This window comes from Pangasianodon hypophthalmus, chromosome 13, assembly GCF_027358585.1.
Source record: "Pangasianodon hypophthalmus isolate fPanHyp1 chromosome 13, fPanHyp1.pri, whole genome shotgun sequence".
Classification (NCBI taxonomy): domain Eukaryota; kingdom Metazoa; phylum Chordata; class Actinopteri; order Siluriformes; family Pangasiidae; genus Pangasianodon; species Pangasianodon hypophthalmus.
This window is the reverse complement of record NC_069722.1, coordinates 15,076,081-15,099,793: the sequence shown is the minus strand read 5'-3', so window position 1 is coordinate 15,099,793 and position 23,713 is coordinate 15,076,081. Positions and strand designations below refer to the sequence as shown.

General features: G+C 38.1%; 1 protein-coding gene across 2 annotated transcripts in view; it reads left to right on the top strand.

The window, feature by feature from the left end:
- The window catches only part of prkcab (protein kinase C, alpha, b), a 151,956-nt gene extending 129,951 nt beyond the window's left edge, over window positions 1-22,005 (top strand). For both annotated transcript variants that reach the window (XM_034309830.2, XM_034309829.2), the window contains 9 exons: window positions 1,269-1,409; window positions 2,186-2,359; window positions 4,648-4,739; window positions 6,127-6,189; window positions 10,097-10,235; window positions 12,527-12,607; window positions 16,169-16,276; window positions 16,887-17,027; window positions 18,189-22,005. In XM_034309830.2, the coding sequence (XP_034165721.1) occupies window positions 1,269-1,409; window positions 2,186-2,359; window positions 4,648-4,739; window positions 6,127-6,189; window positions 10,097-10,235; window positions 12,527-12,607; window positions 16,169-16,276; window positions 16,887-17,027; window positions 18,189-18,356 (1,107 nt within the window). In that variant the 3' untranslated portion in view covers window positions 18,357-22,005. The remainder of the gene's footprint in view (window positions 1-1,268; window positions 1,410-2,185; window positions 2,360-4,647; window positions 4,740-6,126; window positions 6,190-10,096; window positions 10,236-12,526; window positions 12,608-16,168; window positions 16,277-16,886; window positions 17,028-18,188) is intronic.
- The last annotated feature ends 1,708 nt before the right edge of the window (window positions 22,006-23,713 follow it).

Here is a 23,713-nt window from a genome sequence, read left to right as displayed (position 1 = left end):
TAATTACACACTGAATTAACCTAAATCAAAGCAATACTGCATGTGTACTTTGCAGCATGCTTAAATGCTAATGTTCTGAAAACTCTCTATTGATTAAAAATCGATTTTACTATCAATTGACTTGTCATATGTTTTATGGAAAATTAAATCATTTATTAAGCAACTATGAGCCAAGATGTGTACTCATTTTAATAGGCCTGTACACCTGCTCATTCATGCAATTATCTAATCCATTTATCCAAATCAGGTAATCATGGCAGTAGTGCAATTCATAAAATTAAGAAGAGTCAGGTCAAGAGCTTCAGTTTATATTCACACAGACATTCAAATATCAGAATGGAAAAAAATGTGATCTCAGTGACATTAACTGTGGCATGGTTGTTGGTGCCAGACAAGCTTGTCTGACTATTTCAGAAACTGCTGATCTCCTGGGATTTTCACACACAAGCATCTCTAGAGTTTACACGGAATGGTGTGAAAAAAAAACAAAAAACATCCAGTGAGCAGCAGTTCTGTGGGTGGAAATTCCTTGCTGATGAGAGAGGTCAGAGTAGAATGGCCAGACTGATTCAAGCTGAAAGGAAGGCTACAGTAAAATAAAACAATCAAATAACCACTCTTTACAGCCGTGGTGATCAGAAAAGCATCTCAAAACGCACATCATGTCAGACCTTGAGGCAGACGGGCTACAAGCGCAGAAGAGCACATCGGGTTCACCGCCTATCTGCCAGAAACAGAAATCTGATTCTAGAGTGGGCACAGGCTCACCAAAACTGGACAGTTTTTGACAGAAAATTGGAAAAAACTTTTCATTTTTTGCATTATTGTGTAAAGCCATGCAAGTTTTTATTGTTATCCTGTAATCCTGTATACAGCGGTTTGAACCTACAGGACTGTGTTGTAACATACAAGAACGCAAGAGCCTGGTATAAAAAACCCACTGCATAAAATGCAATTAGTGTAATAGTGTAGCAAGAAAAAACAGTAATTATACACAGGAAATGAAACTACATAGTTCACACTACCTAGAGAGTACACACTAGATACCTGCTGTATTAATAATCTAGCGGCTGTTTGAGTTGCAGGTGCTCAGTATAGCTTCACATCTTATCAGTTCCACATTAATAAATATGAGGTTCTACTACCTGCTTTACTCTGAGGATTTAAGAGTTGTTGTTGTTTGTTTCGTCTTTGCCAGCCAAGATCTATTCTATGATTAGGTGGAGTGTGTTTGGGTGCATGCTCATTAAAATCTCTTGTTTTTCTAGAAAGCAAAGTTGGGCCCAGGCAAGAAAGTGATCACACCGTCAGACCACCGGCGCTTCAGTTTTCCCTCCAGCAACATGGACAGGGTTCGACTTAACGATTTCCACTTCCTGGCACTTCTAGGAAAGGGCAGCTTTGGCAAGGTCAGCCATGATGCCCAAATCTGTATTTTAACACTCAGTCAGCTTTATTGGTGTAAATGTTGTAGATTTACTTGCAATCTGGGGTCAGTTAGGAGTAAGCAGATAAGATTATGCTAACTTCCCTACGTCATCTTAGCTAAGAATTAACTAATGAAACCTGGCATCCGTTAGCATAGAGGGGTGAAATCAACTTTCCTAGCTTATCTTAACTAAGAATGAATCATTTAAAAATGTGGTTGGTTAGCAAAGAAAAAAATGAAATCATTCTAAATTCCCTTCTTGTTTTTAGTGTATATTAACTATGCTAGCATCGTATCATTTAGTGGTGTGACTGTACGTATATCGGTATGATGGGAAAAGTATTTTTTTTCTCTTAATATTATTTTACACTAATAGTGATAATTACACCATAAAATAATTATTCCCAAGTGTATATTTTAAACATATAGTAGATTACTTTTCCAGAACAAGCATGCAAGAAATAATGAACTAATCTGGTAAAAAAAAATAAAATAAAATAAAAAATTTAATTCTGTTCGATGTACCTGTACAGCTCCTGTATTTATTATGTGTACAGTATGTTAACTGACTGAAAACAGAAAGTTTTAAGTAGGTAAAGTGATTTTAGAATAGTACAATATAGAGATTATTTTTCATGATTTTTTATAATCCTTATGATTACAGGTAATACAAATGCTGGTCCCTTGGTCAGCTCCCCATTTCTAAACCTGATGTCTTTTCTTAACAGTCTGATGGAGTCTGTGCTCTCCATGCAGGTAATGCTGGCGGAGATGAAGTCCACAGAGGAGCTGTATGCAATCAAGATCCTGAAGAAGGACGTTGTGATCCAGGACGATGATGTGGAGTGCACTATGGTTGAGAAGAGGGTGCTGGCACTGAGGGACAAGCCACCCTTCCTCACCCAGCTCCACTCCTGCTTCCAGACAGTGGTGAGAGATGCAGCCAAAGAAATAGATAAAGAGAGATGGAGACATAGGAATAGAGATGAATCTTGGATAAACAGCCATTTGGGTTTGAGATCAAAAGATGAATATGAGACGATAGATCTTGAAAAATTGGGTGGTCTGCCACCAAAGGTGCTATCTAGATGTAAATATCAGGAATTGAAAGCTGAAATTCTGATCTATTGTCTCATATTCATCTTTTGATCTCAATCCCAAATGTCTTCAGTGTATAGCAAAAACAAAAGAATTGGCTTTACCGTTCCAGTACTTTCGGAAATGAATGTATTATATAGTAGGTGTGTAACCAAATACAAATACATTATTTAGATTGAAGAGATTAAGAGATATGAATACAGATACGAACAATAGACGAATTATAGAAGTATTCTTTTGTCTGTTTATTGTTTGTTTTTAATTTGTTTTTGAGAAAGTTTCCCAGAAAGCTTCAGACTAGGTGTGTGCTTTGAGATCCCGCAAAGCAAACAAGATAACACAGGCGTGAGGTTTTTACTTTAATGTGGAGCTTTACAGAACAGCTTGTGAAAGCTCATGGGGAGACTTGCCATGTTTCAGCAAAATTCCCACTCCAACTACAAACCACAGAAAAAAAGGCTTCACAGGGCATGTGGTTCAGGAGTTGTATAAAGTTATGTTTGGCAATTTGTGAATGAAAAAAAGACTTTTCCAGAGGAACTGTTTTTTTTTTCAGTGTTTCCAGGGCATAATGGTAGGGTTAACCAAAAAAATAAAAATAAATAAAATAAAAATCTGGTACAGACGACGCCCACGTCCAGTTTAAACCTGAATACATAAACTGAAACTTTTAACTGTAAAACATTATAGTTGAATATACTGTACTTTTTACACTTCATTTGCTTGAGTTTTTATTCCTTCACCATATGTGTTATTTAAATGGTAAAAGAGGTGTGTGGTCCTAAAACACACACAATGTACATACACTATATTCCAGTGTAGTACACAAACTTTCCAAAAAACAGGACGTTTTACTCTGAAAGTGCTTATGTACAGTATATCACTTCAGGACAGCCTGTGGTTTCAGAACTTATAGTAGAAAATGTCAAAATGTCAAAGTTTTCCCAGGCTACTACACATTGGCTGTAGGAAAAGTTGGCTGTATAAGAGCTGTATTTGTTGCAAATACTGCATCATATGTCATTTCGAGGTACATGCAGATGTGAAGGTAGCCAGGTATTTCTCTGTCTGGGATTTATAGAACCACAGTATAACTAGTATTTGCAAGAGCTTCTGGCTGACAGTGTCTTACTTGGTTTACTTGTTTTTAGCTTTGTCATAAACAACCAGTAGGGAAATGAATCTTCACATTCTGCCACGGTAGAGGTGATTTCCCACTCGTCTTTCCTACACAAGAATCAAAAAGACACAACCAAATTTGACATGAAACAGCAGCCATCATTATATTTAAAAATAAAGAATGAACTATGAATTGAGCATTCTGAATGGTGAGGACAATTTACACTCCTCCAAACACTGGGGAGACATGGATACGCCCATATTTTATTTGTAACTTATTAAAATTTTATTATTTTCCACACTTTTGCTTTTTTGCAAATTTTGGCACTCAATTATACACGTAATATATATATCGCATGTTTTTGGTTTTTTTTTTTTCAAAAGTTGGTAGCTGCTTTCTACTAGCTAATTTCTGTCTTACAAAAAAATATGTGTGTCTAAACATATTAATCCTTATCCTTAAACATGCATTTTCGTTTGGCGCAGTGACTGGGTTATTCTTGAGCATATTTCTCTATATGTCAGTGTGTGAGTCCATGAAGGCACCAGTGGGTGGGTTTTTTCAAGAGTTACAACAGGGCACGCTCAGTTAGGGCATCCTGCCCATGAATATTGCAGTGTGCTCCTCCACATGCCCTTCATATATTATTCAGAAGGTGTTCATAAATACTACTATTACGTTTCCACAAAATCTCCAGCCATCTGTCACTATTAAGTAGTTTAGCAGTTAAATAGGTACGTGTTTTATTCTATTAATGTCACTGTAGCATAGAAATAAGGAGGAAGATGTGTTTTTGTCATGTGAATTATCTTTACAGAATGCATTATATAAAACTGATGCAAATCAGTTAGAGCTGCTTTATAAATCTCTGTTAAAAGAATCTGATTGCATGTCAGTTATTGCTTGCAGTGACACACAAATTAAACTCTACATATACTGTATAAGTATTATTATAAAGGCATGACAGTTTTGAAGATTTCCTCTCCGACTTTATGTGCAGGATCGGCTCTACTTTGTGATGGAGTACATTAACGGAGGAGATCTGATGTACCACATCCAGCAAGTGGGCAAGTTTAAGGAGCCTCAGGCCGTGTAAGAGATCAGTTTATTATAATGAATGATGTTAGATATATACTTTCAGCTATTTAGTATGTAGGACTTTGCATTAGATAAATAGTGTGAATATGGGCACAAGCATGTGAGTCTTACACACAGTGGATAAACACCAAACATAGACCCGTGCAGTTTGTGCTCTCTTTCCAGTCTCTTTTCACCTGTACATACAGTAGATTTCATTATCTGTGAACCACACAATAAACACACACACTTCCTGTGCATACCTAGCACTGGTTTGCATCATTTGGCTTGCAAGATGTATCTGTGTATCATGCTACAGGATAAAGATTTGTGCATGCATTTGCAACAGCCTAGAAGGTTAGTACTGATTGGTTTTGCATGGTGTATATTGCAGTACTCAACATGATGCTACAGCTGTTGCCTCACAGCTCCAGGCTCCATGGTTCGATTCTGAGCTCAGTTTATTATCTGTCTTGAGTTTCACATGTTCTCCCAGCGTTTGTGTGGGTTTCTTCCAGGTTCTCCAGTTTCCACCTACCACCCGTGTGTGTTTGTGTGTGTGTGCAGCGTGGCGTCCCATCCATCCGTCCCATCATGTTAATACAAACTAAGAAAAATAATTCAATTCATTCATCTTCAATAACTGCTTCATTCTGGTCAGTGTTGTATGGAATTGGAGCCTTTCTCAGGAACACTAGTTGTGAGTCCATCGCAGAACAACGCACACACACACACACACACACACACACACTCACTCACTTATAGTGTAATTTAGAGTAGACAATCCAACATATACCAACATGTTTTTGGGAGGTGGAAAGAAACTGGAGAACCTGGAGGAAACCCATGCAAATATGCAAACTGTTGCTCTGAGGCAGTTAATCTCAAGTTTTTTTAAAAATATATTGTTTGAACACAATTCGCTTAATTTTACTGTAGTGACTGTATATAGGTGTACATGCTTATAGAGTTAATTGCTGTCTTACAATGTCTATCAGCCGCTATTAGTTCAATTCTTTATAATACTGCTTTCAGTAAACAATAGCAATCTTTTCTTTTACTTAGTAATCTTTTTACTTACTAATCTTGTTTTAAAATATCATTTGGCAACGATTTGGCCTTTCATGTGGCTAAAAGCTGCCTGGGCATTTGGTGTGCTGCAGACACCTCATAGGTCCACAAATAACACTTTGCTCAGTGTCAAGAGTGTGTGTGTTTTTCAAACATTTCTGCCTTCAGTAACTGTTACCTTTATGCGGCTTTAGCCTTATGGTGTCTGTTAGTTCTAACTGATGAAGCTGACTGTAATTCTGAGAAAGCAGTAAAACTACTATAAGACTTTTCTAATTTCCTTTTCTAATTACCTTACCAGGCTGATCATATCTTTATTATGTGTTTGTAGATTCTACGCTGCTGAGATTGCCTTGGGCCTGTTTTTCCTGCATAGGAAGGGAATCATCTACAGGTAGGTCTATGTCTGAAACAGAAATGCCTGCTTCTGTCACCATAGTGGTGGAAGAAACACTAAACCGGCAGCCTTAAGTTATACATGTGCAAACAGTTACACAGTAATGCAGTAGTAAAGTTACAGTGCTCCTTCCTCACTTTCTCACAGAAACGTCATATTCTTTTCATACAAATCAATATAGGCAAAGTTATGCTCTCTAAACTTATATAATAAATCTTATTCATAGGATATTTTAATGAAACTCCCAAAGCATTCAGTATACACAGGTTGATTTATTTTGGTTGCGAGTTGATTTTTTTTTGTTGCTTACAATGTATTAATTAAATCTGTATATTAATATGTGTATCTGTATAAAAATGTGCCATTGGAAGTCTCCTTATTACAGTGTGCTTCTTATTACCTTTCTCAACATAGAGATACTCATAGCTGTACTTTATTTATAACAATGTAGGTAGTTTGAGACAATTCTAGACCCTTCTTGAAGAATTACAAACGTTTACAGCATGGTTTTAGTACTTTATTAAGAAATATCTATTGATGTTGCTTTTGAAAATTATCACACGTGAAAGAAAAATATTATATCATTGGGTTATCATCATAGCAGTTGAATTAAATAGACAGAAAGCACGCTATAAATAAATCTGCAACATGCAGCACAGTTTGACAGTGAGAGTATAGCTTATTTCAACTAATCTGACTGCACAGTAGTTTAACTGGAATTCTTTCTTTCCTTTTTTTAGTGCACCAGTAGTGCATGTGTCTTCAACTGGAATATGAAGCACAGACTATTACTATTTACTATATTGTATGGACTTCTAAAAGGCTTTTTCTTGGTGGGGTTAAGACTGATCATGGTAAATTAATATGGTTAGTTTCTATATTTTGTGTTGGCATGTGCCATTAGTACTGATAGTCGAAAAATTATCATAGTGTTTGCTTTTATTGCAAGGACATTTGACAGGGAGCTGAATACATGACAAATACACTGCAGGCACTGAAGGTGGCAGTTTACAGCAGTTATGTTAATGTTATAGTGTAAAGATATCACGTCTGGGTGGTGTCAGTCTTGTGACACTGATGAAGATAAATTACTCATACCCTGACTGACAGAGGAATAGGAAGAGAGAGAGGTTGTTTACCTGTCACATTGTACAGCTCCTTCTATTCACAGCCTTGCTTCTGATCCCTCACAGAACAAAAACATCATCTGTATTAATAATGCTCCTTGATGGTGCTGAAGTGTGACTCTCATTTTTACACACACATACACATACTAATAAACACAGCCACGCACAGGGTCACTACAAAGCTTTTTCCCTCACAATACCCATAATCCTCTAACACATGATAACCAGCAAGGACAGCACTTCCATTAAAGAAATAAAAGACTGAAGATATTTGACATCTCAGTTGCTTTGTAACTATGTTCGTATCTTTTTCTGATATATAACCCACTTAGTCTATCCAGGGCTCAAATGGATTGAGAGAAATATGGATTTATGTATGAAGAAAGCTTTTGAGATTTGCCTTCTTTTGAAGAATGCTATATTTCTGTGCTGGCACAAGTGTAACTTAAATATATTAAACCCTCAGAAGGATATGACTTCATGAGTAGGCTTAAAAATCATGTCTAAATGCCTACAACATGATTTTGTGGATGTTCACTATTTATCTCTCCCCACTCCTATGGAAATAGGCTACTTCATCCAAATGTCAACTCAATACAACTGACTGAATTATGACTGTATGTAAGCGTGGTTCTATGAACCCCAGAACCTGGGCCAAGCCTTTCACTGTGACTGATTTTGATCTTGTCTTCTGGTTTTGTGATATTACACGGTGTCCCAAGAGTCTCCATACATAGGGGAAATGAACACTTTTTAGCAAAATGTCTTCCAAAATTTTTCGTACTTAGTTTATATTATATATATTTTCAGATAGCCTCTAAGAATGCCGTTGACAAAAGAAGAACATGTTGAAATCATTCTCATGGCTGGATCGAAAAGCTATCTCAACGTTGCGATGGACTTGAACAGGAAACATGGCAAGCACATCACACACGATACTGCTGCCAAATTTATTAACAAATTCAAAAAGACTGGAAGTGTTGCGGACCAACTGAGAAGTGGATGTCCACGAACACCCACTGACGAAGGCACGACCAATATGGTGCTGGCATACTTAGTCCCTTATGTATGGAGACTTTTGGGAAACCCTGTACTTTGCCTACCCCAGTCTGTTTGCTGATCGCCTGAGCCTGTTTTTTGACTCTGCTTTTACCTGACATTTTCATTCTGTTTTTAATAAAAGCACATTTTTGCAAGTGCATACACTCTTGCACTTGGCAGAACCACACTTACATACATAACTAGCATTCTATTTCACCCTTCCTATCCATCTGGGATGGTGTGTTACACCTGGATACCAACAATGTCAGGTCAATATCTGACATAAAGGCCAGTGGACAGGTTCACAAACTTGGGTGCCGCTTGGGATCAGATCTGCATGGAGAGCAATCCGCCAGACACTTCAGTGTGGTTGCGAAATCCTGTACAATGCAGAATGAATCAGCAGTAGAGAGGGAAGGGTCTATAACAAGTGATGTGATCCAGAGCCCAGAGCATCTTTTCCCAGTAGGCCGTCTGGCTCCGACAAGAAGAACCACAACAGGCATTGTGTTAATCTGGCGCTGACAAACCTCCCAAATCCTGGCTACCACCTCTGGCTGTGCATGCCACGCCGCTGGATGAGCACGCCAGATCAACTCTGCATCTACTGCACCTTTGTATCTCCCCAGCAAATGAGTTGCTCTCAGTGAGGCCGGTTTGGGACAGGCCCATGTGAACATTCTGTGCAAGGTAGAGAGAGCCGCTCAAAGTCGTTTCACCATCACAATGCTGTCTGAGTCGACTAATCTGAGAACTGGCAAGAATAATGCTGCATTTGTCTCGAGGTCGCAACTTTAACCAGGACCTCCAACCAGGAAAAGCCAAAGAAAACACCTCCTCAACGTCCTTCTCGTTAACTTGGAGTAGTCTTCTCAACTGCAAGTTCCTTCCCCGTTTATAGAGTGATGTCAAATCCACATGGCTGAATACAGCATCAGAAAAAAAGTAACACTTCTTAAACAAGTTATGCTCTTTATACAAGTATTTGCTTTAGATCAATCAACATACAGAAATATTCACTTGTTAAATCATAACAATGACTGTACAGATCTCTGCTTGAGGATGAAAATATATTGTATGTCGCTAATCACAGTTAGCCTCCTAGCTTGTTGCTAACAAAAGACAAACATGGAGGCCTCATGACATCATTCTGACCTGCAAATTACCACTTGCAAGATATGTCGATGCAGCATAATTTCTGGCCCAGATGGACTGCCCTCATTTTCAACTCTTTAATGTGTTATGACCGTTGCCCCCACTTGCCCCCCAGTACCCCTGTGGCACTACATCACCCCTTAAAGAAAGTGTCCATGGTGATTATTGCTCTCCAATTGGGCACTGCTCCCAACCAGATTCCTTCTGTTAAGAAGGAGCTGCTTTGTCAGCGAGCCACTGTTTGGGCTGCTTTCACTGAGCCAAAGACACGCTTCAGTTCATACAATAGAGGGAATACCAGTACAGCTGCTATCACACGGTGGCCTGTCTGAATCTGAAATTGGGCTGCTGGAGTAGCTAGCAATCTCAGTGAATTTATCCTCATGCTCCATGGTGGGGCCACGGATCCCACCATGTATAGGGCCTGCACCTTGGATTAGACTACAAGCACTCATATGCCTACAAGGTTTCTGAGGTGCATGATCACAAAAATATGGTCAGATATTTATCATGCCTATCTTACATTTAATCGTGGCCTTTCTTCTGATCCACTGATGTTCCACTCATCTTTTCTCTTCCAGAGACCTGAAGTTGGATAACGTGATGTTGGACTCAGAGGGCCACATTAAAATAGCAGATTTCGGCATGTGCAAGGAGAACATGTATGAAAGCATGACAACACGCACCTTCTGCGGTACTCCAGATTACATCGCCCCAGAGGTAAGACATGAGGGACGGGGGGGTCAGCGAGAGGGGGCAGGACTTTGCTGTGAGTGTCAAGTGGCCAGGGTTTTTACTTCTCATTTAGACACACAGCTGCAGATATTTCCCTGGATATTTCTTTTTAGGTTTTTAATTTATATTAATATTTCCTTCTTAGTTTGTTTGATTAGCTATTGTATTCTATCTGTCTTTGCTGAGCTCTGAGCTCTGCTTTGAAAATTGATCCAAAAATTGATATTTGAACTTGATCCAATAACAACATTTACATTACCAAATGAATGCTGAGGAGAATTGCTTTTCAACAATTACTTTAAGCACAAGAGAGAGTTAAGGTCTGCTCAAGACAAATGGTACAACTTCCTCGAGAACTTGGATATCTTCTACTGAGACATTATTATAATAAAGAAAGAAAAATAGAACACTCACAAGTAATGAATTTAGCAGTGAAAGTAAAGATAAAAGCATATCCTAGTAAACTTCTTGGATCAGATTGGAATTAAAGAAAAAAGAACATTTTAGCTGGCAAATGGAAAACTATAATCCCATAGCTACAGTGTAATAAAATAGGTTTCAGCATATACCACTGATACCTTACTGAGCAAATACTGTATCTTTGTGTTCACTCAGAATTTACATTTCTTTCCTTATGCCTTATTCAATGTCTTTCTTCACCATGCTGTGACAAAACTGCAAGCAGGTTTCATACTGCTGCTTTCCGCAAGCACATTTTTTATTATCCGAATCAATTCCATCTCATCAGAGATTCAGACTGAAATAAATTTAAATATGCAAAATGGTATTTTGTGAGATTTCGTCTTGACACAGAATACAATACAGTTCCGTTTCAGGCCAGTCACATGTTGTTGAACTGTATTTTAGACCAGCTGAGTGGTTGAATGCAGTAGATATTATAATAAATTGCTGGATTTTTCTAGTTCTGGTCCCGAAATAATAGACTATTCTGATCTTATCCATGTCAGACTGACACTCTGCTGGAGCACTTGGTGTCTGAGAAATGAAGCACAGCTGCACATTAATTCTGTAACACAGTGGGACAATGTCTATTAAAAAATAGGCTGATATATTTCACAGCAGGGGAAATTCATGTATGTGGAAGTTGCATATCTGTATGAAGATGTACAAATGCATGAAAGGTTTAGATTGACCTGAGTCTGTATCATAACTGTTCAAATAAAAATGTGATTTTAACATTGTGTTAACAAAATTTCCATTTTTGCTAATCCAGTGTTCTTAACAAGTTTAGAGATTAAGACAAAAAGCACACAGTTCCCTCTGTCCTGTCTAAAAATCTCTCAGTGCAAACCAACTAGAACAGGTAGCTTCATGTATATGCATTTTTTTTTTTTTTGCATTTTCTGCATTTTTTGTGAATATATGAATCGTGACATTATTATAAGTCTTAACACTGTTCATTCTTAACTCAGATAGAACGTTATAATGCTGTTATAATGCGACGTTATTGGGTTTTTTTTTTACACATTATGCTATGTACTTTGAAAGAGCTTTATTTAGTATCAAGTACACATTTCCAATAATATAATTAAAAGAGTGTTCAAGCACATGTATGTTATTTATGAAAACTGAGGCTGTTATTGTTGCTCCAGTTGTCAGATTTCAGAAAATACCATTGTAGATGATCAGGATTAGGAAAATTCTTAAATTTACGGTTTTGACATCTGTCATCTGCCCTAACACTTCTTGCACACTTGTCAACCCCAAGTAAAAGGATTAGCTATGGTACTCTGAGTAGTCAAAAAACGTTTCTCTCCATTAAAGCAAATTAATGCATTTCAGTTCTTGGTGCTAGTCTTGTACATGCCTTGGTATTTTTCCTGCACAGATGTCAGCATGTGTAGGCACAGTGTTTTTGTGATTATTAATACACTCATGTCCATTTGATATTTCTTGGTGTATTTCCTATCATAAATTAGAATTTATAGTATATAGATACTTGTTTATCTGGAATTAATTCTGCTTCTTCAGTGAAGAAAGAATTGGCGTGCAACAGGAGAATTAGACTCTGCTAATACATGTCGTTATGCACGTGTGTGTCTATTTTTAGTAAGTAGTGTGTAGGAGGACAGTCAGTAGTTTAAAAAAAAACTTTAATAGAAATAGAATCTAAGTCAACTGATCTCCACCACTGTAATTAAAGCCACACTACAGTTAACACACATGAAGAACAGAAAGGGCATGAATGATCCAAACTCAGTGTGAACATCAGCAGTGCATAATCCTCAACATGTCTGCTCTCTGCCTCTCTGCAGATCATTGCATATCAGCCTTATGGAAGATCAGTGGACTGGTGGGCTTATGGCGTACTCTTGTATGAGATGCTGGCTGGGCAGGTATGTTTTTGTATTTTTCAGTCTGAAATATCATCTGAAATTACAGTGGCGAAGCCAGAAATTCATTTCAAGGGGGATATGGAAATGTACTGAATCAAATCACAAATTATAATGATAAGTGAGACACACTCATGCGTTTTGGGTGGATGTCAGACAGCACTACAAGCGGCGCTGGCACAGATTTGATATTTAATCATTTAAGGCATGATCTAGCAGTCTGCCAGTCTTGCCATATTAATAACATTGCCATAGAAAACCTTTTATGAAATTTCCACTGAAAATGATTAAAAACCATGCTAGTAATTGGGGAAATGACATTTTAGCTTCTATCAGAGGCAGCCTTCTTTTTTTCCTGCAGTAGATCAACAGTGCTTCATCAGCCTTCACCTTCACATCCCTGTGCTCAGGGTGTAGCTAGCTGCTTATTAGCTTTTTTCATCCATAGCAACTGGTAGCCAATAACATTTTATTAAACAAAGTAAGATTAAATGTAGTTGTTTATTATGAACATCATTATAACGTAATTACTGTGCAAAACATTGTTTTGATGTATATGTGTTATGTTAACCATCCACAAATAGGCATTTGAAACTATCATAAAATATTTCAGAGGGCTTCAATCCTGAAATCCACACCCATCTTACAACAACACCCAATACCCCCCCACCCTCCCTTCCCATCACCACCCCTGTACACCTCTATAAACTTAACTCTAATTCTCTGGTGACTCACTCCAGGTTATAAGCACTTTTATGAGCTAGACCGAATGGCTCTAATTAGCTGACTGAAACCCTGCTGTGATAACGCTTGTGCTCTGACTATTGCTTTGGTTGAGTTTGGATGTCATGGGGTCAGAACAAGACGTGCACAGCCTGTTCTGTATTTCTCAATTTATGGCTTGTACTTTATTTGCTTTCTACATTTTTCCCTCCTTCCTGTTCTTTGTAATCACTGTGTCTTGCCTACCTGATGTGTGCTAATTTTTTCCATGTAAATAAAATAAAAACAAGAATTAATATAAGAATCTATCACAATTCACTCTCTTTAAATATCTTACAATTTAATTGGTTTACTAATTCATTAAAGCACCCTATTTCTTTTCTTCCAGAATATTTCTAATTAATTATTGTCAATATTGTTAATTAAGATAGTCTTGAAGTCTATTGATTTTTCATTCTGGAATATTTTGGACTAAATTTCACTGGACTAAATTTCATGTGTGAATAATGCCAGGAAGTATCAATCAAATCCAGTTCTATTTTATTTGTACAGCGCTTTAACAACAGACATTGTAGATTTAGATCCCTAATGAGCAAACCAGAGGCAACAGTGGCAAAGAAACTCTCCCTGAGAAGGCATGAGCAAGAAACCTTGAGAAGAACCAGACTCAAAAGAGAACGGATCCTCTTCTGGATGACACGGGATAGTGGGATTATAAATCATTGTACAGTCATTTAGAGTACAGGCAAACAGTAACATACTGTATGTTGGAAAGATACAGAATGGACACCTGAAAATGTTAATTACACTATCTGGCCAAAAGTTTGTGGACACCTGACCATCACACTTATTTGAGCTTGTGGAACATCCCATTCCAGATTTCGTCCTCTTTTGCTGTTATAATAAGCTCTACTCTTCTGGGAAGGCTTTCCACTAGATTTTGGAGCGTGGCTATGGGGATTTGTGTTCATTCAGCTACAAGAGCATTAGTGAGGTCAGACACTGATGTTGGGTGAGGAGGCCTGGGGTGCAGCCGGTGTTCCAGTTCATCCAAAAGTGGGGTTGAGGTCAGGGCTCTGTACAGGCAACTCGAGTTCTTCCACTCCAACCTTAACACACCATGTCCTCATGGAGCCGCACAGGGGCATTGTGATGCTGGAACAGGTTTAGGCCTCTTAGTTCCAGTGAAGGGAAATTATAAAGCTACAGCATACAAAGACATCCTACACAATTGTGTGCTTCCAACTTTGTGGCAACAGTTTGGGGAAGAACCACATAGGGGTGTGATGGTCAGGTGTCCACATACTTTTGGCCATATAGTGTATATGAATCCTGGAATAAGCACAGGATCGCATTTAATTATTACAGCAGCAGCAGCAGTTCTTACAAGGTACAGGTCTGTTGTATCGAGGTGGGATTATCCACTGAAAAGTAAGTTTTAAACATAAAGTGTTTTTTTGGGAAATGCAAGTCTTTAGATTATCCACAGCTACATGAGGTGAGTCACAAAGTGCAGAAAGATTCAGAGCATCAGGATCACGGCCCATGGTTCAATTCATAAAACATGAAACATAAAACATGCTGTAAATTTGTACACACTTTATTCAGAAGCTCTATTTTTTTCTAGATCTAAACATGATAGGAATGGAGGCTATAAATATAAATATTCAAATACAAATATGGTCCAAAACACAGCAAGGGAATAAGAGACAGCCATGCTGTTTGAACTTCAATACTTTCCCACCGCAGTGTGACTATGATATAGTTCCCACATTTAGTAGTAAGAAAATTCATAAACAATTTTGCATTCAAGATTCTACAACAGATGTAATATCCTCAGTGAATCTAAATGTGTTTTTTCATGTTTAAAAACTAAAAGCAAATTACTATAGTAAATCTTTGAGGAGTATACGAACTACTTTTGCTCCCAACCTTCTCATCTGCTTCTTATATCCACTAGAGTGCAACAAGAAGCACTTGTTGCACAATGAGGCGGTGGGGACCAACATGTTCTATAGCAGCACAGAGTATTACAGTAATTTGTGAAATGTATATAGTTCTGAACAAAAGAATTAGGCACATCTATGGAATTCTGTAAAATGCCTTCAAAAATAATGAAAAATAAAATTTCCAAATATTAAAATTTCCAAATGATTAATTTTCCAAATATAAATATTAATAATTACTATAAAGACCAAAAACCATAAAGAAACCAATATAAAGTTATTCACTTCACAGTTAAAACTGCAAAATTGATCTGAGGCATACTCTGGTGCAGTCTTTAAGGAATTTGGTTAGTAGGTTGTTCCAAGTGTCTTAATAGGGTCTACACAAAAACAATACTGTGTAATATTGTTTTTTTTTTTTGCACAGTAGTACAGTTTATGCAGTAGGCATAAAATAGGCATGACACTAAACAACCCCTTGTACTATACAAAATAACACTTTTTAAAAAGCGTAAGTATTGGTACTGTTATCAGGATGCTAGCTTTTGTAGGATCAAAAAGAAATTCTTATTATAATTTGTAGTGCTAGTATAAATACATGTTCCTTTCTTTCTAGTACATCTTCCTATAAATGTTTCTAGTATAAATACACAGATGCTAAAAAAAGTTTCATGAAAGACTGTAAAGCAAAATCTTCCCCTGACATTACCCAGTTGGCCTACAACGTTATAGCATAATCAGCAAAACTGATTCCCAGTGCAATTACCTCAAACAGTTACACAACAGAGGTTCTTTTCATCATCAGCACCTCCATCCTGATAGACTTCACACTTCTCTAATGTGTTCTTTCACTTTCTGAGAAAAAAACTGTCTCTGTCTCTGTGTTTCACAACAGCCCCCGTTTGACGGTGAGGATGAGGATGAGTTGTTCCAGTCTATCATGGAGCACAATGTCTCCTATCCCAAGTCCATGTCTAAAGAAGCTGTGTCCATCTGTAAAGGAGTGAGTTCTTGTCTTTTCACCTGCTCTATTTTTCCTAATTCCTGACCTTCAGCGTTATAAGAAAATCAGCAAAACCGTGTTCAGATTAGCATGTGAGGACGTCACTATGTAATTCTCTCATAAACACAGAATTAAAGAGATGCAGGAAGCAGGATTCAATTTCATTACCAAGGCTAGATCAGTTCGTAGCATAATTTCATGGCATGTGTTGAAGATCATGTTTTCTTGTGGCATGTGGATGGGAACATTGTCGTCCTAGAAGAGAACACTCCCATCAAGATAGTGTTTCATCATATGATAAAAGTGATCAGTCAGAATAATACAATTTTTTCAGCAGTCCCTCCCGTTAAGTGGGTAAGTGGTCTCAAACCATGCCAGTAGAGTTTTAGACATCTTAGAACAGATATGTCCAGAAGGTATTACAATATTACAACTGGGAGGATCCAGCTCTTATAAATACCACCTGTGTGATATGATATGATATGATATGATATGATATGATATGATATGATATGATATGGTGTGATATCATCTGACATGGTTTTTGAAATGGTTTAGAAAACTGTGACAAGACAGAGATTATTCTTCTATTTCTGTCCCCTTCTTTCAGCTGATGACAAAGCACCCATCGAAGCGACTTGGCTGTGGTCCAGAAGGGGAGAGAGACATTAAGGAGCAGGCCTTCTTCCGCAGAATTGACTGGGAACGACTAGCCAACCGAGAGATTCAGCCACCATTCAAACCCAAAGTTGTAAGTGTGTGTGCGTGTGTGTGCATGTGTATGTATGTGTGTGTATACATGCATGTATCTGTGCATGTCTGTGTAGCAGCCATGTGCTAGTATTATATTTTCATATCTGGAAAACCTGACCATCAAACCCATATGTGGTTCTTCCCCAATCTGTTGCCACAAAGTTGGAAGTGCACAGTTGTATAGAATGTCTTTGTATGCTGGAGCATTACAATTTCCCTTCATTGGAACTAAGAGGCCTAAACCTGTTCCAGCATGACAATACTGAGCTGAAATGCTAACTGTGCCCCAGGCCTCCTTGCCTGACATCAGTACCTGACCTTATTAATGCTCTTGTGGCTGAATGGGCAAATCCCCACAGCCACGCTCCAAAATCTAGTGGAAAGCCTTCCCAGAAGAGTGGAGGTTATTATAACAGCAACAGGGGACTAAATCTGAAATGGGACTTTCAACAAGCACATATGGGTGTGATGGTCAGGTGTCCACAAACCTTTGGCCATATAGAGAGTCTCGATGATAAGTAAAGTTATGGCATTTTAAAATATGTATACCCCAAAAGTGAAAAGGGAGAAAATTCAAAGACATGAAAATATTACCCACCTCATCAGAACCAACCTCACGCTCCAAACTTCAGACTATGGATCCACAAAAGCTCAGGGTTAAGGTGTTTACTACAACTCAGGACAATAATAGCTGTTATAGTGCATAGCTCTATTTGAATATGACTTGGCCTTTATGAATAGGCATGTAAAGGGGCTTGAACTGATCCATTCAAAAGCCTTTCTAAGCTCAATATGGCTTCTTTAGCCCGGAACTGGTGAGTATGTGCTAATATGTGTTGGAAGAAAAGCCTTCAGATGAGCTGATCTCAGTTAGAGAAACATAAGAGAAAGGCTTGATGTATTTTAAGGTTTGTGTGCTGTTTGTGGATCAAAAAGCACCTTGTGGTGTCGTTAATATTCAGGTCATTAATAGCAAGTTTTTTCTTTTTATTGTCGTCCTGTATACACCCATATAGTGGGGTAAATATCTTGTCTTTAGGAACATAGGGAAAGTAAATATAGAGTCAGTATATATAAAATGTGAATACAGAAAAATGCTCGGACTCCATTTGTTTTCTTATAAAATACATCTCCATTCCATTTCCTCTCTCCATTACAGTGTGGCAAAGGGGCGGAGAACTTCGACAAGTTCTTCACACGCACCCAGCCCATGCTGACCCCACCAGACCAGCTGGTCATCGCCAACATCGACCAGAGCGAGTTTGCCGGCTTCTCCTACATCAACCCACAGTTCATCCACCCATCAGTGCACGGAAGCGTCGTATGAGACAGAACCGAAGTGTAACTCCCAACCACAACGATGATGACTATAAACTCACAAATCTGTCTGTATACTGTTAATGACCCTTTAGCAGAGCAATTTTGAAAGTGGAGGTTTAAATGGGATGATAAATGATTGATAAACAGGATGACTAGTTTCACATGGTGCAATACATTAAATAGGTGACAGTGGTTCTGAAATCCTTAACGGTTCGAAGGCTTTAGAGCAATGATACCATCACAGCCTGTTCACGTATACATCGATCTGGTCACGTATATGTCAATTCAATGTATATTAATGATGCAATACAATGTGGAATTAACACAACATGGTCAAAATTGATCTGTTGACCTGAAAGTATATTTCAGAGAAGTAACAGAGAATTGATTGGTGGTTAGTTGATTAAATTGGAGCAGTGGGCAATATCAGAAGATGTGCAGAACCAGTGAAATCATTTTAATATAAAAGTATAATAGACTGGTTTTCCTTAGTTTTTACCCCTGAATCCAGAGCCTTGCCATTCTGTATGTATGAAGCATGTTGACATGCTTGACTTGCTTTAATTTTGTCTTAGCGTGGTCAGTTTCCTCTTATCTACTGCCATTTCTAAACTTCCTAAACTAAATAGACATATATACATATATATATTTGTATATCCAAAAAAAAAAAGATTATCTATTGTTATAGGCGTGCCAAAATACAGGTGCATCAAAAGATTTTATAACTCTCACTATGACCATATATTAATTTCGTACTAACGCTCTTATGGATGTAACTCGTTATGTTATTTTCATCCTGACATGGACTCTGTTGGAGTAAGTTGTTCTGTGCTCCTGTTTGCAGCATGAAAGTCCTCGAATGTACGTTTGATTCCTGATGACATTTTGTTTGAGGTGTTATTTCCATCAGCCAGCATGCTGTTAACTGTACATTCAAGACAGACAGCAAACGGTAAACAGTGTGTGCATGGTTGCTCTTGTATACACTGCAGAGCTGCATGATATGGAGCTGTTTCTTTCTTTCCTACTGATTTCTGATGCAGAGTGACCACCCTGATTCTTCCCAACAGATGTTGAGACAATTAAAATTAATTGAGACTATGTACAACTCAGAAAATGACAGGGAACACACAGACACAGTGCGCATGCATAGTAGCCTACCAGCTAACGCATAGACTAAGGTCCAGTGACGAAAATTGTTGCCTCCACATGATTGCGACCAGTTTGCTGTTCTGAAATGCACAATGCGGTTCTATGATGCATGTTTATTTCTCTGTTTGTAAAGTCCATTAGAGAACCCAATAGACAGGCAGCAATCTCCAGTATCAAACCTGCTTGCGTTATATCGTGAGACGAAGTGTTTATGTACTTTCCCGTGATGGATTCTGTGTTCTACTATATGCGCTGAAGTTCTTCTCCTCTTCTTTCAAATGCGTTTTTACTTTCTTCCTGCGTTCTTTGCTCCGTGGATACTTTCATATGAAGAAGTATGTTTACTGTTACATTAAAGCAACACTATATCAACGTTTTTGTAAATACAGAGGCTGTTTCAAAAGAGAATTAACGTTAACTGTAGATTTTATACCAAGAACTGAATGTGCTTTTACAACATTAGTTGGTTTCGACATATCTGTATGCTTTAGATAATGTGATTAAAGGAGACTAGTTTGGCAGAACCTTTGATAGCTTTGGTATTGGCAAACCTTGTTATATATGTATTTCTTGTATTTATCTGCACTTTTTGTCAATGTTTATGAGACAATATAAGCGGAGAAGCAGTATCTAGTTATGAGCGCAGTGTTTATACCAGCGCTCCTGCACATTGTATTTCTTTTCGTTGTGTGCATGTGAGGGTATGGGGAAATCAGAGCATGTAACTCAAGTGTTGAATCAACTACAAACCATCTCTAGGAATGGCCGTATCATGCCAAGTACAAAACCTGTGCCCTTTACTTTCATGTTGTCGTTTTTGTTTCCATCTTCCTCTTTCATCTGGCCACTGAATGAAGAACTAGTGCAGACATTAGTCAAACATTTATATTGATCAAGAACATTTACATTGATTCCTTTATTGTAACAAACTGACAGCAGAATACGTTGGCTTGCATAAGTGTTCACCCCCATGAACTTTTCCACATTTTGCAATGTAAAAACCTGGACCTGAAATAGACTAACTTAAATAGTCCATAATATTGAAGTCGTGGAAAGTCTATATAGTTTAGAAAATTATTTACAAAGCAGAAATGTTAAAGTAGTAATTGCAGACATATTCACCCCCACTTGGTGTTCAGTGGTGCAACCAGTTGCCATCAGAAATCACAATTCGTTGAATAGGTCTTTAAATCAAGTCCATATGTGTGCAGTTATTGTGTCACGTGTTTTCAATATAAATACGCCTGTTCCTGGAAGGCCCCAGAGCCTGTTATAGAACATGTAAGCAAACAGCATCATGAAGACCAAGCAGCTATTAAACCAAGTCTGGGACACAGTTCTGAAAACATATCAATCACGGTTTGGTTCTAAAAAAATATTCCAAACTTTGAACATCCCACAGAGCACCATTAAATTCATTTTATTAAAAATGGAAAGAATATGACACGGCTGCGACTCGTGCACGAGTGCTTAGAGGCATTAGGCAGAGAATGTGTAAAAGTTTAAGGGGATAACGTATAGCTGAGTTGTTAAGACTTAAAACTCTTGCTTGAGGGTCCAGTAGTGACTTTCTTTGCTTAAGTGGTCTGAAATTCCAGTCTTTGTCCATTTGCTCTGCATTCTTTTGTGCCAAAAAACCTGTATATCTGTATGGATATAGAAAAGGTATTCAAATCAACTTTGAGTATGACCCATCAGGAATCCATTTCCCCCAACCCAATACCTCAGGATGTTCCCATACACATGCACTATTAATGTGCCAATGATCTTAGTGGATTATTGTCTATTTTGATACTTTAGCAGTGGATTTGTCCACATTGTTTATTAAATTAGGACAGAAATCACTGGTTTGGGTCTCTTGCCATTCAACAGTAGTGTTGTGTTCACTGCATAGCAATGGATATATTAACCCAGGCCATCTCTTTCATTTTTACAGCAATACAGCTCTACCCTTTATTTTAAAATACCCAATACATCTTTAATAATACGTTATGTATTATTAATTATCTTGATTAAATTATTAGAATATATAAACATTTGTAGAAAGGTATGGAAGTAGGTGCTCAAAACCAGGCAGGTGGGGTTTTAAATAAGCAAATAAATTTGTGTTGGAAAAATGAGTTTTTAGCATTCCTGCACATAAAAGTTTATGAATCTTTCTTAAATATGAAAATTATTTAAAACTTACAATGATGGTTATGTCAGTGAGATGGCACCATATCTTGCAAGAATTGCAGTGTGTCTCACATTGAGAATGTTGGAATTATATTTGTTATTTCAACGTCTCAGATAATGACAATGTCCAAAATCTCTGTGGGTCGAAGCATATATTTACATAAATCTTCATAAGAGATTCAAATCAGAAAATCAGCGGATCCAGGACAATGTTTTAGTTTGAAAACAATATTTTTTCCTTCTTGTTTATAACTACCAAGCTTTGCAAAGGTTTGTCCTTATGTTCATTGTTGAAGATACTGTGTATTAATAAATGTTAAGGAAATGTTGTCTTGACTTTTTTTTAACTTCCATACTACCAAACTATTGCTCGTAGAAAAATCTAGGAAGATGCAAGTGACTTGTATAAGAGGAATACCTTCAAGCTGTAATGTAACCATCCCTTATGGATTAATCTGATACATTTCACATGTGATCGATCATATGTTTATGCCCTAAAATTGTATATTTGCATGAATATACAGTACACCCAGTAGCCACTTGATTAGATATACCTATGATATAGATCAGTATGTAGCCAGTCTGTAGCTGTGCCATATTTGTCAGCCCCCTTCTGCCTGGTCCATCACTGGAAAGGGACCAACACAAGACCACCACTGAGCAGATATTACTTGGTTGATGGATCATTCTCAGCACAGCAGTGACACAGCTGTGTGTGTATGGTGCTGGTGTTGGTATAAGTGTATTATGTGTAACAGCATTGCTGGGATTTTTAAACACTTTATTAGACACAACTAACCTGTTTATACACATTGCAAATAGAGCTACAGATGGACTAGAACTTTTTTCCATCCACAAACTGTATTAATCTTACTCAGTATCAGTTTCTGATCACAGGACTGCTACTATGTACATTGCTTCACCACATCTAAAGTATATTACATAATTATCTTAAAGCAGAAAGCCTAGTGTTGCTTCCTCACAGCTCCATGGTCCCCAGGTCAATCCTGAGCTTGAGTTACTGTATGTATGGAGTTTTGTATGTTCTCCTCATATCTGTGTGGGTTTTCTCCAGGTTCTCCAGTTTCCTCCCACCTCCCAAAAACGTGACAGTAAATGGAATGGCTATGCTAAATTGTCCTCAAGATGTGAGTGGGTGTGTGAATGCGTGTGCATCTGGAGCCCTGTAATGGACTGATATCCCATTTTGGATGTATTCCCACCTCATGCCAAAAGCAGTTACTGATCCGCTTTATCGTGGATCCAGAGCCTGTCCATGGAACATTGCGCATGAGGCGGGAATATACCCTGGGTAGGACTCCAGTCCATCGAAGGGCACCATGCACACACACATTCACACGTAGGGGCAGTTTATTTTAGCGAATCCACCTACTGCCATGTTTTGGGGGTGGGTGGGGGTTGTTTTGGAAGGAAAACTGAGACTCTGCAGGAAACCCACGTGGAAACAGGGAGAATATGTGAAACTCCACACAGACAGCAACCTGAACTCACTGTTTAATCTGGGGCTCTGGAGCTATGAAGCAGCAACGCTACCCGCTCCTCCACCGTACCTCCCAGTGGTTCTTTTTAATAAAACCCACTGTAAGCAACGTTTGTCCACTGCAGACTTCTACTGCAAATAACCAAGGTAGATTGTCAACTCCTGATGTCAACTCCTAATGGATAAATCTTTGTCTATTAATTATGGCTACAGTTTAATACACTATATAGCCAAAAGTATGCGGACACCTGACCATCACACCCCTATGTGCTTCTTGAATATCCTACTGTATTTGGCCATTAAAATGGAGATGGTCCCCTTTTTGCTGTTATAACTGCCTCCACTCTTCTGAGAAGGCTTTCAACAAGATTTTGGAGTGTGACTGTGGGAATTTGTGTTCTTTCAGCCACAAGAGCATTAGTAAGAAGGGAAATCTTAATGTTAAAGCATATAAAGTCATTCTAGACAACTGTGTGCTTCCAACTTCGTGGCAACAGTTTGGGGAAGACTCACAGATGTATGTGAGGAGTGAGCTG